Source organism: Salmo trutta, chromosome 39 (assembly GCF_901001165.1).
Source record: "Salmo trutta chromosome 39, fSalTru1.1, whole genome shotgun sequence".
Classification (NCBI taxonomy): domain Eukaryota; kingdom Metazoa; phylum Chordata; class Actinopteri; order Salmoniformes; family Salmonidae; genus Salmo; species Salmo trutta.
Genome location: NC_042995.1, coordinates 13,333,750 through 13,351,567, shown reverse-complemented (window position 1 = coordinate 13,351,567; position 17,818 = coordinate 13,333,750). Strand labels below are relative to the sequence as shown.

Genomic DNA, 17,818 nt, shown 5'->3' with positions numbered 1-17,818 from the left:
CGTTTTTGCCAAGGATGTTTGGTGCAGTGTTTCTCAAGTGAAGACATTTCCATGAAAACGAGTTGCGTCTTGTTGAATGGCAACAAACACTTAATTGAAGAAGCCCTACTGTTGACCAATCCGCTACGAAGGGGCCTAGACTTTGGCTACCTACTTCGGCTTGTCTCTGAAAATGTTTGTGTGCATGAACATCCCAAAAGAAAATGACCGAAGACCAAAACAAACAAAAACTTCACAAAATATTGTCATATATGCAGGAACTGTTTCGGATGGAATGCTGGTGTTAGTTGAAAAGCAGCACTGGGCAAAAAAGGTCAATATCAGGGGGTGCCTTTATCTAGATATTTCCGGATATCTAACATTTTATTAGATATAAGGAATAGACATGCTCCAGAAACGCATGTCCTTCATTTCATATATTGAGATAGGATATTCTCTGTAGTGGGACAGTTTCTACAGGCATCCAATCCGGACCTCAGAAATCTCCCTACTACTGTATGAGTCCAGGGAGATATCTGTAGGGAGATATCTGTAGGGAGATGCCCCTGATGCGCGTGCACCCGCTTACATATTTTAACTCAGGAAAGGGAATGTGTTAACATTCTGACATGTCTAAGCCTTTATGCTCAGGCATGAACGAATCCACATACTTTCTGAAATGTATCATCTGTAGTCATTACCTGATGATTTATGTATCTGTATTTCTCCCCAAATTATTAATTTCAATAGATATCCTTACATATGTAATATTCATCCTCATATGTCTGATTGAAAATGGACTAAATCTGACTCATGATCAATGTCCAGCATCCAAATGTATTTGATTGATTTAACAGAAAATAAAAGTTGCACACCCTCAATCCCCCTGCAAGCCCTGTTTGTTATGGATGCAATGGGTGCAGATTGGGTCGTCAGAGGCGGTCCCTAGTTGTCCAGACCCTACGTGGTGATAGTTATTGTTGGTCTGTGATCCACTCCAAACTGTCAATGCATAAATCATTCATCAAAATTGTCTATATTGCAAGAAAATATTGTTATTTCGCATAACCATACCACAAGGTAGCTACGTACCTGCTTCATTCATGACGAGAAAACAAACTGGTACAAACTAGCTAGCCAAGTTGCTAGTTAGCGATCTTATATTAACCAGTAATACAAAATATGTCCTAACGTCTTCCCTGAAGGGAAATAAATGTTATTTGTTAGCTAGCTAGGCTACCAGTTAGCTTTTACGCTCCCCCCTAATTAGCTAACCTTCTTGATTCTAGTTAACGTTACTAAGATATAAAGAAAACATCTCAAATTAGATACTCACTTTATCTTTAACTTATTTGAGGTATTTTCTTAACATTTTCTAATTTCTTTGTTTCTCCAGTTGTCAGTTCGACCACACACCGTTTACAATCTAAAAAATGACAATTGGAACTCCACATCAGAAAAGGGGTGATTATTGTTGCTAGGCTACCAGTTAGCGCTTTTAGCTTGCGGTTTGCGTGTGCCTTTACGGAGGTGGAATACAAAACGTTTAGCAAGTGTCAAAGAATTATATGGATTTAATATTTGTCAAATTATTGAACATGTCCTCAAAATTCAAATAAGTATCAGAAATGGTCCTTATTTAGCATATCAAAAAGCATATCAGGATCCTGATTATGAACCTCGGTCACCTCAGCATATGTATTGCTTGTGCTGACAAATGTCCACGTAGGCCCATCTCAGGGTATCTAATGACTCAATATCCGCCCATATCATGTATGATATCCGGAGGGAATCCCAAAATGATTTGTGCATGAAAGAAGATTTCATGTTCGACAAATTATTGAGCATGTGCGGAAAACTCAGAAATGCATCAGAAATCGTCCTTATTTTCAGCATAGCAAAAAACATGTCAAGATCCAAATATGGAGATCAGCCAAGAAAAGCATTTCTGGAATCAATATAGCATATCTTGAATGTGCTGAGAAAACACAGATATGCGATGTATACAGTCAGTATTTGTCAACATGAAGAGAGAAAATGTGACATCCTATATCTCAGTATATTGAATGAGTCCGGCCATAGGAAATGTCCATGTGTGATATTCAGAGTAATTCCAGCATCATATATGTCTAAAAGACACATCTGGATTCAGAATTTGTCCGGATATGGTGCAAGTCCACAAATGGTCTGTATTCTCTAGAATATCAAAAACGTGTCATGTAAAGATATCCCCTGATATGGACCCTTTTCACCCAGTGCAGCAATAGTATGTATGACTGGGGGCTGAGAGATGATGCTAAAGCCTTGGAGGGCTGAAATTGAATAGACCCCTCAGTCTCATGTTTTATTGTCTCCCAGGCAACCGTTCTATATTTGGATCAGGCGTAATCAACCTTACATCTTCTTACTAGGGGATTCAAGTCATGAGATTACACTACCACTGCACTCTTTACTGAAACAGCAATTTGATCAAACATGTAGTTTCTTTGTGGTTGATACCATTCCATTACTCCAATTGCAGCCATTATTATGAGAGGTCCTCCCTCAGCAGTGTCCTCCCTCACAGGTAATCCAAATGATCAATATAACTTACCAAGTTTGCTTTAATGATAGTGCTCTTTTCCTTTCTTTTCTAGTTTTCTATCAAATTAGAAATGAGTAGATGGTGCCTATCATAAGTATTCACCCCCCCCCCCCCCTGGATCCTGAAAACTCTATTTTATTACGAGTTATTGGAGATTTCTCTGTGCAACAGTTGTTTTAGTAACGTCCATCTTATGTTTTACTTTCTGAGCTTTATTTCAGTCCTTTGGTGACCCTGACACCACAGTGACAGTATTATCGTTACCCTCTCTCTACCCAGTGTCCTAAACTCCTTTTCCTCTCTTTCATTCCCCTTCCCCTTTGCCCTGGTTTCTCTCTTACCCATGTGTTGCATCAGCTGTTCTACCTGCATTAGATCTGCTACAATGTCCCCAGAACTGAACTGATCTTCTCTGTCCCCCAGGTCCTGTGAAATAGGGAAGCTATCCATCCTGTGACAGTTGTCTTCTCAGCTGCTGGGTGAAGGGAGGAGAGGAGACAAACATGCCGAAACCGGTAAGACCTCAGAAACGGAACTATAAACTGAATTATAATGCAGTGGAAAGGACGAGATAACCAATTCAAAACCATCTGTGGTCTTCATTGGTCAGACTGCTTCCTGTCCAGTCTATGGGAACTTAGTTTGTACTGCTGGCAACACAAGGGATGTGGTTTCACTTCCTACTTGGGCCACATGCACTGACCTGACTGTTGACTTTCTGTAAGATGCTCTGGATAAGACTAGTGTCTTGAGTGTACAGGAAGTGTGTATGTGCTTATACCGCCCACCCTCCTTCACTCTTGCCCTTGATGGTTCCCTTCCAAGACCCATGGTGTGATGTAGTGTAGGCCTGTGTGTATGTCTGCCTCCCAGGCTCTCAGCCCATCTCAGCCACAGACACAGGGCCAGAGGCTCTGCAACACTGCTGCTATTGTTTCCAGCTAATTGGACAGAGAGAATACCAGGACCCTCTGCTGTACAAGAGATGCCAAAACAAACCATTCATTGCAGTGCATGGTATCAGATATCCAGTGAACATTCTCACTGTTTCTCCTAGTTTCTCTGTTCATGTCTTAAGAAGCAGGTCGGGACATGGGGTTAGAGGATGAGTCATGTGGCTCTATTGCACAACTCCTGCTTTGATTTCATGCTTAGTTATGATACGGAGTTTGATTTACGGTCAGTGGATGAAAACATTGTAGGGGAGGGAGTGTTTTGGAAGCCCTGGTAGGGGAACCGTTCTTGCGTGAGACTGGAGTTAAGCAGGGCTAGTTTTGGCTCTTGTCAAATGATTAAGATGGCAGTTGGCTATACTCACTATTCTCTCTCCTTGTGGATATATTGGGAATCTGGGGTGGTGGGGAAATGGCAGTGGAGAGAGGCGCAGACGTGCACTGATGATGTCATCATCCTCTGACTCTCCTGAGTTATCAGCGCACCGCCCCAACACGGCACACAGGCCAGGCATCCTTTTTCTTTAAGGTCACTGTCAAAGGCACTAGAGAATAGTATGTCCCCCAGAGTTTGTCAGCCACTCAGGGGCCACTCAAAGGCCCTTAAAAACCACCAAGGGGAATTTAGGGTGGCTGAATTGTTATCTGGAATATTCATACGTTTAATTTGTGCATTACCCCTTGGCCTACAATTTCCGCGCCCATGCGGCAATGTAATTAACATACAGTGCATTTGGAAAGCATTCAGACCCCTTGACCTATTTGACATTTTCTTACCTTATAGCCTTATTCTAAAAAACATTCTCAGCAATCTACACACGATACCCCATAATGACAAAGCGAAAACAGGTTTCTAGACATGTTATCAAATTTATAAAAAATTCAAAACAGAAGTAATTTACGTAAGTATTCAGACTCTTTGCTATGACTCTAAATTGAGATCAAGTTCATCCTGTTTCCATTGATCACCCTTCAGATGTTTCTACAACTTGATTGGAGTCCACCTGTTGTAAATTCAACTGATTGGACATGATTTGGAAAGGCACACACCTGTCTATATAAGGTCCCACAGTAGACAGTGCATGTCCGAACAAAAACCAAGCCATGAGGTTGAAGAAATTGTCCGTAGAGCTCCGAGACAGGATTGTGTTGAAGCACAGATCTGGGGACGGGTACCAAAACATTTCTGCAGCATTGAAGGTCCCCAAGGCCTCAATCATTCTTAAATGGAACAAGTTTGGAACCACTAAGTATCTTTCTAGAGCTGGCCGCCCGGCCAAACTGAGCAATCAGGGGAGAAGGGCCTTGGTCAGGGAGGTGACCAATCAGGCCTTAATGGTAGTGGCCAGACAGAAGCCACTCCTCAGTAAAAGGCACATGATAGCCCGCTTGGAGTTTGCCAAAAGGCACCTAAAGGACTCTGACCATGAGAAACAAGATTCTCTGATCTGATGAAACCAAGATTGAAATCTTTGGCCTGAATGCCAAGCGTCACGTCTGGAGGAACCCTGGCACCATTCCTACGATGAAACGTGGTGGCAGCAGCATCATGCTGTGGGGATGTTTTTCAGTGGCAGGGACTGAGAGACTAGTCAGGATTGCGGGAAAGATGAATGGAGCAAAGTACAGAGCTCCTTGATGAAAACCTGCTCCAGAGCGCTCAGGACCTCAGACTGGGGTGAAGGTTCACCTTCCAACAGGACAACGACCCTAAGCACACAGCGAAGACAACGCAGAAGTGTTTTCCGGACAAGTCTCTGATTGACCTTGAGTGGCACAGCCAGAGCCCAGACTTGAAAATAGCTGTGTGGCCACGCTCTCCATCCAACCTGACAGAGCTTGAGAGAATCTGCAGAGAAGAATGGGAGAAGCTTGTAGCGTCATGCCCAAGAAGACTCAAGGCTGTAATCGCTGCCAAGGGTGAATCAACAAAGTACAGAGTCAAGGGTCTGAATACTTATGTAAATGTGATATTCCATGTTTTTATTTTTAATAAATGTGCAAACATTTCTACAAACCTGTTTTTGCTTTGTCATTATGAGGTGTTGTGTGTAGATTGATGAGAGAGAAAAACAATTGAATCAGTTTTAGAATAAGGCTGTAACGCAACAAAATGTGGAAAAAGTCAAGAGGTCTGAATACTTTCTGAAGGCACTGTAATAAAAACATCCCCATCAAAATCTGTCTGTTTAAGCTAGAGAGATGTTATGTTTTGCATGGGCTGCATCTCAATCTACCGCGTCTGCCGATATCCCCCTTCCGCATCTGCGGTGAAAGGTGGCAGAGCTTGAGTGGTGTTTGTCAGACCATGAGACATCCCGAAAATCTGTCTTCTCATGAAACCGTTTGTGGCGTACGAAGGGTTTAGCCTACAAACTATTATGAAAGATGGCTCTCACGAACACGATGGTGTACTCCGTTTTGCTCTAGGACGACCATAAGACTCGTCTGAAGTCGGTACAGCCTCTTCTGCCAACTTGTCTGTAGCGTCCGAATGGTTTGGGTACACACTCATGTGACCCCTCTGTGGAAAGTTGAGACTCTCACAAACACTATGGTGTTTTTATGGAAATGTATATGGAGAGAGTTTAGTGCCTAAAATAAAGGGATAAATGCATGTCGAAGTAATTTCCAGATTTTTCTTATAGCTCTCAGATATAGGACAGACATTTCAGAACAAACTTAGTCCCAAAAATAAATGAAAAGTTTCTACCATGTAGTGAATCTGTTATTCAATGTGTTTCTATTGGCTAATAGCAGGAATGCCAAATTCAATGTTTTATCCAATCAGTTTTTTTGACACCTTAAAACCTCTTACATCTAGACGTTCCGCTAGCGGAACACCTGCTCCAATATCCAATGATAAGCGTGGCGCGAATTACAAATTCCTCAAAAATACAAAAACTTCAATTTTTCAAACATATGACTATTTTACAGCATTTTAAAGACAAGACTCTCCTTTATCTAACCACACTGTCCGATTTCAAAAAGGCTTTACAGCGAAAGCAAAACATTAGATTATGTCAGCAGAGTACCCAGCCAGAAATAATCAGACACACCCATTTTTCAAGCTAGCATATAATGTCACAAAAAACAAAACCACAGCTAAATGCAGCACTAACCTTTGATCTTCATCAGATGACACGCCTAGGACATTATGTTACACAATACATGCATGTTTTGTTCAATCAAGTTCATATTTATATCAAAAAACAGCTTTTTACATTAGCATGTGACGTTCAGAACTAGCATTCCCACCGAACACTTCCGGTGAATTTACGAAATTACTCACGATAAACGTTCACAAAAAACATAACAATTATTTTAAGAATTATAGATACAGAACTCCTTTGCAATCGAGGTGTCCGATTTTAAAATAGCTTTTCGGTGAAAGCACATTTTGCAATATTCTGAGTAGATATCACGGCTAGCTATTTTGACACCCACCAAGTTTGACCCTCACCAAACTCCGATTTACTATTAGAAAAGTTTGATTACCTTTGGTGTTCTTCGTCAGAATGCACTCCCAGGACTGCTACTTCAATAACAAATGTTGGTTTGGTTCAAAATAATCCATAGTTATATCCAAATAGCGGCGTTTTGTTCGTGCGTTCAAGACACTATCCAAGGGTGACGAAGGGTTACGCGCCCGACGCGTTTCGTGACAAAAAAATTCTATATATTCCATTACCGTACTTCGAAGCATGTCAACCGCTGTTTAAAATCTATTTTTATGCCATTTTTCTCGTAAAAAAGCGATAATATTCCGACCGGGAGTGGTCAAGAAATGGTCAGACAGGGTACTTCCTGTACAGAATCTTCAGGTTTTGGCCTGCCAAATGAGTTCTGTTATACTCACAGACACCATTCAAACTGTTTTAAAAACTTTGGAATGTTTTCTATCCAAAGCTAATAATTATATGCATATTCTAGTTTCTGGGCAGGAGTAATAATCAGATTAAATCGGGTACGTTTTTTATCCGGCCGTGAAAATACTGCCCCCTATCCATAACAGGTTAAGGGGTCTTAAAATTCAAAATCAAATATCTAAATAATTCTTGCTATGACCATCTTAAAACAATTCCACATGTTTTAGAACCCCTCTCTTGGCTTAGACTGGGATTAGACTCTAGGTTACCCCAGCTACAATTCATGATGGGATTAATTAATCCCGTTAAAATTCAGCAGGTGAATGAAATTGCACTGAGGATGGAACATTTTAATATGTTCAAAATGGCTTTGGGAAGTCAAACTGCTCCTAACTCTTAATGGCAGGCTGCTTAGTAGGGCTGAGATGTGCTTGTTTGTTCCCCAGGCAAGGCCTGTGTTTTGCTGTGCTGGTAGCCCACCTCTGGGGTAGCGGTAACAGTGTGAGGTCAGGGGGTTGGGGTAGCCTATACGGAATAACCTGCATTATTCATTGGACATAAGAACTGGCACACTCTGACCAAACCCCTCCTCCCTTCCCATGAGCTCGGCGGGGGGTGTTTATGACCCGACAGACCCCACAGGAAGGGGCCCCTGCAGGGACGTGCCTGTTTTCTCTGCCTTGTTTGGTTTGCTGCAGAAGGGCCTGAGTGTGAATTGGGCCCATATAAATGGGAGAGCTGTGTCAACATCCTGTGGAAGAAGGGTAAGAGGATGAGTAGGGGAGGGGCTGTAAGTGGCGGGGGGGGGGGGGCGGCACTGGGTGACATTGCAGCCTTGTTTGCTAGCTTTGTTTTCTGCTATATCTCTGTCTGCTAGTGAAAGCTCTGCAAGGCCTTGGTGAGCTCTGTCATATCACATAGATAAACCAACAACACAAAGTTGGAGCAGCATCCATTATCCTCACGCCTGCCTGTTGAAGTCCAAACAGACTGACTGGGCCCTAGTTAACATTCTAGCCTGCGCTGCACTGTCCAGGGCTGCGTTCACTACATAAAAATGTCATGTAATGTTTAATTGAACTGAAACGGTGCTGTACTGAACGACCAGTTAAAAACAGGGAGGGGTTGGATTGTGTGTTCAAAATGCACCACTGTTTTTTTTGCTTCAAGCCACACCCACCGAACGGAGCAAACCTATCTGTCTGTTCAAGTACATACCAGAACGTTTTGGAAAAATGTGTTGTTCATTACAAACCGTTCCGCAATGTAGCAAACGTTCAAGCAAACTGAACATGAGTCTGAGTGGAGCGCTTCCTGATCCTGTGCTCTGTTGACCAGCACCCGACCTGATCCTGAGTTCGTGTGTAGGTGGGGATTCCTCCCCTCCCTCCCCAGTAGGGGGGTTAATCAACCGGACAGACAGCTGCTCATTGCTCAGCGGGCCAGATTAACAACTCCTCTCTGACTAAAGGAGAGCAGTCCTGTGTGTCTGTCTGTCTGTCTGTCTGAGGTCTCCTCTCCTCTTCGCAAAGCCTTTGTAAACAGCTTATGGACAAACAGCTGCACATTTACTGAGGGGATTGTCTGAGAGAAGACTCATCCTCAAAACAACATGGAGAGATGCCATGTCGAGCAACAGGATAAAGATTCTGACTGAAAAGTGGCTCAACTAACTTTTCTAGAACTCTCTCTCTCTCACACACACTGTGTGGTCCATTAGGCCTTCCTTTCATCACCACTCTGTTCATGCATGGCCTCTCTGTGGCATTTGACCGTCCACATTTAGCTCTGCCCCTACTGGCTCAGTCACATGGATGGTGGGAAACATGACTGCTAGAGGCAGAAGACAGATCCCTTTGACCATGTCCCTCACACACACCTCCTGATCACACTCCCAATTGACCTAATATGAGTCCTCCTTAGATTCTTGTGCCGTTTTCTTCTAGGCCAGAATCAGAACCGGTGCTGTACTGTTTTTAGGTTGAAATCCACCCGTTGTATCACATTGATGGTTTATGTACTGTATTTGGGGTGTCATGAGTAACGGTTGCTTGGTTCAGTGTTGTTTTCAGAGGACATGATTAGCTGTGTGGGCGCTAAAGCACGTCTCTCCTCCCCCTTTCCTTCTGTACACACACGGGGACAGCCAGGGATTATGGGGAGCCGTCTGTCTGCCTGGCTATAGCTAGACTACTCTCTTCGCCTTCACACTCCGTGGGCTAGTTGTGTTTTTGGCTCAGATACACATGCAGGCATAAACACACATACACAGGCACACACACGTACACACACAGGCATACAGACCCAGAGATATAGACAGGCAGACACACACACAGGGTGAAGTCTAACAAAGGTCAGCACTTTCACAGCTGATTTCTGGTGGCAGGCAGCCCCCACACAAACACCAGGAAAGGGACATTCAGGACATCTATCGGAAACACAAGTTAAGCACTTGACTCTCCATAACAGCTTTGTCACTGTGCTACCAAACAAGGCGTCCGTTTGTCCTGCGGACACTGCATGTCGCTACCTCATAATATAACACGGGACTAAGGCATGGTCTGTCCAAGTCAGTTTATCGCTATTGGTTAGCTCTTTAGGAAAGACTTGTTACTTTTAACGCGTACAATCACGTATTTGCGATCATTGTCGAGTTGTTCCTGCAGCGTACGATCACAAACGTGACTGGAACAGTAGCATCAAAGTATGATGCAACAAACGCGTCTAAACAGCACCGTTGTCTGAAAAGCATCTAAACAATGTTCTGTACTGATGGGAAATAAAGGTCTTCACAACTTTATTCCACAATTTTTTACCTTTTTTATTGTAAAAGATAAATGCGAACTTCATCATCCAAACATAACACGGAACACATCCACAGCTAAACTCATTCCATAAACCAGTCCAAATAACAGGTTGCGCAGACAAAAACAAAACATAAGTTAGCTCGCTAACAGCTGGGCTTGTTTATAATGTACCACAGCTCCGACTGATTTATTCTTTTTTTGAATGGTCATCCAACTCGGAATTCCAACTCGGGCCTCTTTCTAGAGCACTGACTTTCCGACCTGAAGATCATTGACGTCATGATTTTACCTAGTATTTTTCCGAGTTCACAGTTGTCTTGAAAGAACCATAAGTTAGTCGAGTGAACTATCCCTTGTTATAACATCTTTGGTCTGACAGACGCTTACGTGACAACCAGAATGCATTGAATAATGTCAACAAACATGGCGCCACACATAGCCGGCAAATAGCTTAGCATTAGCTCATCATAATCAGTACAACATTCAAAAAAGTATTTTACACACGTGTCCATTACAATCTATGCAAGAATCTGAATGCATGATTTGTCACCAGTACCCGAAACCGCGAATAAAACAGTAAATGCATTAGGATCCATACATGCATACGGTGTGCTACAGTAGAAACAACACTATATACAGAAAATAAGACACTTACTTACTTTGATAGGAACGCACACATGTCTAAAGTCCAATTTTTGTAAGGAAAATAAACATGAAGGCAATGCGGACGCCAGCCTGAAAATGTACTGGGGGAAAACGTTCGTGCAAGGCCTGTTCTGACTAGATGCACAATTTTTTCATACTTGATCTGGGGAAACACTATGGAGTAACCTTCGTTGTGGCTCAGTTGGTAGAGCATGGTGTGTGCAACGCCAGCATGGTGTGTGCAATGCCAGGGTTGTGGGTTCGATTCCCACGGGGGGCCAGTACAAAAGAAAAAAAAAAAAAAAGAAAAATATGAAATGTATGCATTCACTACTGTAGTTGCTCTGGATAAGAGCGTCTGCTAAATGACTAAAATGTAAAATGAGTGCTTGATCTCGTTGAAGAGAGAAGTTTGTCGGGCTCAGTAAAGCCTCAAACAAAAATCGTCCGCAGCAGTGAAATGGGCTACTTCTTATGTGAATTAACGAGGAGGTGGAACACATCTCAATTCAAACTGTTAGAATAAAAAACTTGTTAGAAAATCATTTGAAATTGACAAGTTGAAACATAGCTTAAAGGTAATTAGCAGGCAGTGTGCCTTGGTTTGAGGGCAGCGGGGGTAACTTCTGTTACGTAGCAATCACATTTTGGAACAGTGAGAGCATTCTGACATCACGCACATGAATAAACTCCCGCAGGGGCGACGGTTAGAGATATTTGGATCTCACACGTGAAAAGGTTAGGAAAGACTTGACCTTGTGCCTGTGTTGTGGTGGTGGTTTGGTTTATATGTGTACATATTCCCTTCTAATCCCATCCCCCGACTTGCATGAAAGCCCCTGTTTATCCGGATGACTGTGATCTCACTCTGTGGCCGATGTGAGTAAAACATTTCAACAGGTTAACAATCAGACTGAATACCAGGGCGCGTTCTCAAAGCATGTGCAGACCAGCTGGCAAGTGTCTTCACGGACATTTTCAACCTCCTTGTCCCAACATGTTTCAAGCTGATCACCATTGTCCCTGTTCCCAAGATCTCCAAGGTAACCTGCCTAAATGACTATTGTCCTGTAGCACTCGCATCTGTAATTAAGAAGTGCTTTGAAAGGCTGGTCATGACCCACATCAACACCATCATCCCAGACACCCTGGACCCACTCCAATTTGCGAACCGCCCCAACAGATCCACAGATGATGTTATCTTAATTGCATTTCACACTGCCCTCTCCCACCTGGACAAGAGGGGAAATAACCATATGAGAATGCCTTTTTTATAGACTACAGCTCAGCATTCAACACCATAGTCCCTTCCAAGCTCATCACCAAGCTAGGGACATTGGGACTGAACACCTCCCTCTGCAACTGGATCCTGCACTTCCGGTCGGCTCGGCCCCAGGTGGTGAGGGTAGGTAACAACACCTCCGCCACGCTGACCCTCAACACGGTGGTAGGCTAACGACACAACAGTGGTAGGTCTGGTCACCGACGGCAATGAGACAGCCTACAGGGAGGAGGTCATAGACTTAAAGTAGAAGTGGGAAGTTTACATACACCTTAGCCAAATACATTTAAACTCAGTTTTTAACAATTCCTGACATTTAATCAGAGTAAAAATTCCCTGTCTTATGTCAGTTAGGATCACCAATTTATTTTAAGAATGTGAAATGTCAGAATAATAGTAGTGATTTATTTCAGCTTTAATTTCTTTCATCACATTCCCAGTGGGTAGTATTTGGTAGCATTGCCTTAAACAATTTAAACTTGGGTCAAACCTTTTGGGTAGCCTTCCACGGCTGGTGTAACGGAGTTAGGTTTGAAGGCCTCCTTGCTCGCACAAGCTTTTTCAGTTCTGCCCACAAATTTTCTATAGGATTGAGGTCAGGGCTTTGTGATGGCCACTCCAATACCTTGACTTAGTTGTCCTTAAGCCATTTTGCCACAACTTTGGAAGTATGTTTGGGGTCATTGTCCATTTGGAAGACCCATTTGCGACCAAGCTTTAACTTACTGACTGATGTCTTGAGATGTTGCTTCAATATATCCACATCATTTTCCTGCCTCATGATGCCATCTATTTTGTGAAGTGCACCAGTCCCTCCTGCAGCAAAGCACCCCCACAACATGATGCTGCCACCCCCGTGCTTCACGGTTGGGATGGTGTTCTTCGGCTTGCAAGCCTCCCCCTTTTTCCTCCAAACATAACGATGGTCATTATGGCCAAACAGTTCTATTTTTGTTTCATCAGACCAGAGGACATTTCTCCAAAAAGTACGATCTTTGTCCCCATGTGCAGTTGCAAACCATAGTCTGGCTTTTTTTTTTTTGAGCAGTTGCTTCTTCCTTGCTGAGCGGCCTTTCAGGTTATGTCGATATAGGACTCGTTTTACTGTGGATATAGGTACTTTTGTATCTGTTTCCTCCAGCATCTTCACAAGCTCCTTTGCTGTTGTTCTGGGACAGATTTGCACTTTTCGCACCAAAGTACGTCTCTAGGAGACAGAACGCATCTCCTTCCTGAACGTTATTACGGCTGCGTGGTCCCATGGTGTTTATACTTGCGTACTATTGTTTGTACAGATGAACGTGGTACCTTCAGGCGTTTGGAGATTGCTCCCAAGGATGAACCAGACTTGTGGAGGTCTACAATTGTTTTCTGAGGTCTTGGCTGATTTCTTTTGATTTTCCCATGATGTCAAGCAAATAAGCACTGAGTTTGAAGGTAGGCCTTGAAATATATCCCCAGGTACACCTCCAATTGACTCAAATTATGTCAATTAGCCTATCAGAAGCTTCTAAAGCCATGACATCATTTTCTGGAATTTTCCAAGCTGTTTAAAGGCACAGTCAACTTAGTGTATGTAAACTTCTGACGCACTGGAATTGTGACACAGTGAATTATAAGTGTAATCATCTGTCTGTAAACAATTGTTGGAAAAATTACTTGTCATGAACAAAGTAGACGTCCTAACCGACTTGCCAAAACTATAGTTTGTTAACAAGAAATTTGTGGAGTGGTTGAAAAACAAGTTTTAATGACTCCAACATACTTACACACACTTTTACACTGCTGCTGCTGTTCTTTATTTTACCTGTGTTATCTATCCTCATATCTAGTCACTTTACTGTATCTATCTCATCTTGTACTTCTCCACATTGATCTGGTACTCCCTGTATATAGCTCCACATTGATCTGGTAATCTCTGTATATAGCTCCACATTGATCTGGTACTCCCTGTATATAGCTCCACATTGATCTGGTAATCTCTGTATATAGCTCCACATTGATCTGGTACTCCCTGTATATAGCTCCACATTGATCTGGTAATCTCTGTATATAGCTCCACATTGATCTGGTAATCTCTGTATATAGCTCCACATTGATCTGGTACTCCCTGTATATAGCTCCACATTGATCTGGTAATCTCTGTATATAGCTCCACATTGATCTGGTACTCCCTGTATATAGCTCCACATTGATCTGGTACTGGTTCTCCCTGTATATAGCTCCACATTGATCTGGTACTGGTTCTCCCTGTATATAGCTCCACATTGATCTGGTAATCTCTGTATATAGCTCCACATTGATCTGGTACTCCCTGTATATAGCTCCACATTGATCTGGTACTGGTTCTCCCTGTATATAGCTCCACATTGATCTGGTACTGGTATTCCCTGTATATAGCTCGACATTGATCTGGTACTGGTCCTCCCTGTATATAGCTCCACATTGATCTGGTACTGGTTCTCCCTGTATATAGCTCCACATTGATCTGGTACTGGTACTCCCTGTATATAGCTCCACATTGATCTGGTACTGGTACTCCTGTATATAGCTCCACATTGATCTGGTACTGGTATTCCCTGTATATAGCTCCACATTGATCTGGTACTGGTACTCCCTGTATATAGCTCCACATTGATCTGGTACTGGTACTCCTGTATATAGCTCCACATTGATCTGGTACTGGTATTCCCTGTATATAGCTCCACATTGATCTGGTACTGGTCCTCCCTGTATATAGCTCCACATTGATCTGGTACTGGTTCTCCCTGTATATAGCTCCACATTGATCTGGTACTGGTACTCCCTGTATATAGCTCCACATTGATCTGGTACTGGTACTTACTGTATATAGCTCCACATTGATCTGGTACTTACTGTATATAGCTCCACATTGACCTGGTACTTACTGTATATAGCTCCACATTGACCTGGTACTTACTGTATATAGCTCCACATTGACCTGGTACTTACTGTATATAGCTCCACATTGACCTGGTACTTACTGTATATAGCTCCACATTGATCTGGTACTTACTGTATATAGCTCCACATTGACCTGGTACTTACTGTATATAGCTCCACATTGATCTGGTACTTACTGTATATAGCTCCACATTGACCTGGTACTTACTGTATATAGCTCCACATTGACCTGGTACTTACTGTATATAGCTCCACATTGACCTGGTACTTACTGTATATAGCTCCACATTGACCTGGTACTTACTGTATATAGCTCCACATTGATCTGGTACTTACTGTATATAGCTCCACATTGACCTGGTACTTACTGTATATAGCTCCACATTGACCTGGTACTTACTGTATATAGCTCCACATTGACCTGGTACTTACTGTATATAGCTCCACATTGACCTGGTACTTACTGTATATAGCTCCATTCTTGTGTATTTCATTTTATTCCTCTAGTTTTTATTGGTATTATTTTTCAACTCTGCATCATTGAAGGGCTTGTAAGCAAGCATTTCAAGGTAAAGCATACACCAGTTGTATTCGCCAAATGTGACACAAACAATTTGACTTGATTTGTCTGCTCAATATACATCTGTTAGCATGTTTGGTAGATACATTTCTTCCTGTCAGAGTTGTAGCTCTAGTCTGCTTGCCTTTTCCTGTGCTGTACTAGGATGCAGGTGGGGATTGGTCGCATGTGTGTAACAGTATAGCTTCCGTCTCTCTCCTCGCCCCTACCTGGGCTCGAACCAGGGACACCTCTGCACACATCAACAACAGACACCCCTGAAGCATCGTTACCCATCGCTCCACAAAAGCTGCGGCCCTTGCAGAGCAAGGGAAACAACGACTTCAAGGTCTCAGAGCGAGTGACATCACCGATTGAAACGTTATTAGCGTGCACCCCGCTAACTAGCTAGCCATTTCACACCGGTTACTTGTGCTTTCATTGGAGAATGCTGAATAGTTAGTGGGGCAGAGCGAGCGTACAGGAGGTTTCATGGCTAATTAATGCTAGCGAGACAGAGGCAGATGCACAATCTCTACAGTGTGATTTTTGTGAGAGAGAGTCACAGTACTGTGCTGGATATTTAAACGTTTTCTGGATAAGTAATGACGTGTGTGTGTGTGTGTGTGTGTTAGGGTAAACGGGAATAGAGAATGTGTGTGTTGTGTTCCTGTCCTGAGGTTTCATGGGTAATTCATGATAGAAAGAGGAAGAGGGGCGAGCAAGGGAAGCTGCTTCTCTCAATGGGCCACTAAGGTACTGTAACCTTAGTCGCCCACAGCTGCACTATCCGGATTGGAGTGCAGCTGGCCGCCACTCGGCATCATCTTTCTCTCTCTGTATCGCACGGTCTTTTTTTATTTTCCCCTCTACCGCTCTCTCTCCAGTGAGGAGGTGTGTGTGTGTGTGTGTGTGTGTGTGAACAGGGATGGAGAACGGGTGTGTCAGTCATGGAGGATGCCCTCTGGGTCAGGCCTATTCTATCAGCTGTGTGTCAGGTCTGGTGCCAGGCCAGCCTAGTGCAGCTCAGACAGCAACAGCCAATGGCTGCCTCGCTCCTCTGCTCCACCTCACAGGGAGGAGGAGGCGTCTGCTAGGAAGGGGAGCACACACTGAGTGCTGAGAGGGCAAAAAGACACACACAGGCACTGCATTAGCCCATTTAAACACACACACACACAACACTCCTTCAGTTCTCTGTCTTGCTGGAAGGCCTTTGTTGCTCCCTTGAGGAGCGTTCAGTCTTCTGCACTAAAACAAACTGAAATGTAGTTTGTTCATTTCATGTCCACCAAAATGGCTGACTCACTACCATTTTAAATGTGTTAAAGCTGCGTCTGACACTTCCTGAAACGCTGACCACGGCACACAGTGGTGACGGTGTCGTGTGAAAGGTTGACAGCCTACAGTACAGCAATACAGTGAATGGAACATTACATGCAAACTGGCAAATAACATGCAAACTTGTTTTGTAGATTAATGTGCGGGTGACCACCATGGATGCAGAGCTGGAGTTTGCTATCCAGCCCAACACCACCGGCAAACAGCTCTTTGACCAGGTAAGCAAGGGCCAGGACTCAAACTGAGAATTCACATAACTTAAAACCTAACAGATCTATAGTATGAAACGTCTCATGTAAGATCAAGTGGGTGCTTTACATTGTTCCTGGATGAGGTTAATTTCTCCCTTTTTGTTAGTATTATCATGGAAGATTAGTCTTTTGATATACACTGTCCTGATTGACGTGTAGTCAGTTACTGTTGTCATAGCATCAGTACTGTTCTCCTGTCATAATGGAGCAGCGTTACTGTGACTGACAGTCATGCCAAGGCAGCATGCCCCCCCCCCAATGGAGGCTTTTCCCGCATTCATATCCACCCATTGCAGTATTGCTGTCCCTGGCTGAAATATTCATATGATATGGACATCTAGCTAGCTGGGGTGAAACTGGGGCTTGCCCTGGTCCTATGGTTCACTCAAATGCCCCCAATGAATTACATTGATGTCATTTCAACAATGACATGGTTAGACTGTAGTTTTGAGGGTGCGTTGGAGGTCATTGAACAACGGACTGTATTCGGGATCTTTATTGTTGCATAGTTATTTTCTGCAACTTCTCAGCCTGACATTGGAGGAGGAGGATATTGTAATGTCCGAGCCTAATTTCTATCCCTGTTGAGGTTCCTATGTGCCTGTAAAGCTACTCTGTAACAC

The 17,818-nt window shown here is 43.2% G+C and overlaps 1 protein-coding gene across 3 annotated transcripts in view; it reads left to right on the top strand.

Moving 5' to 3' along the window:
- The window catches only part of LOC115179847 (radixin), a 29,892-nt gene that overhangs the window by 1,806 nt on the left and 10,268 nt on the right, over positions 1–17,818 (top strand). Inside the window, exons 1-3 of one of the 3 annotated variants that reach the window (XM_029741698.1) lie at positions 2,525–2,545; positions 2,987–3,078; positions 17,079–17,162. In XM_029741698.1, coding sequence (XP_029597558.1) covers positions 3,067–3,078; positions 17,079–17,162 — 96 coding nt within the window. In that variant the 5' untranslated portion in view covers positions 2,525–2,545; positions 2,987–3,066. Of the gene's footprint in view, positions 1–2,524; positions 2,546–2,986; positions 3,079–17,078; positions 17,163–17,818 lie in introns of those variants that run through there. The other 2 variants (XM_029741697.1, XM_029741699.1) reach the window with 2 other exon arrangements.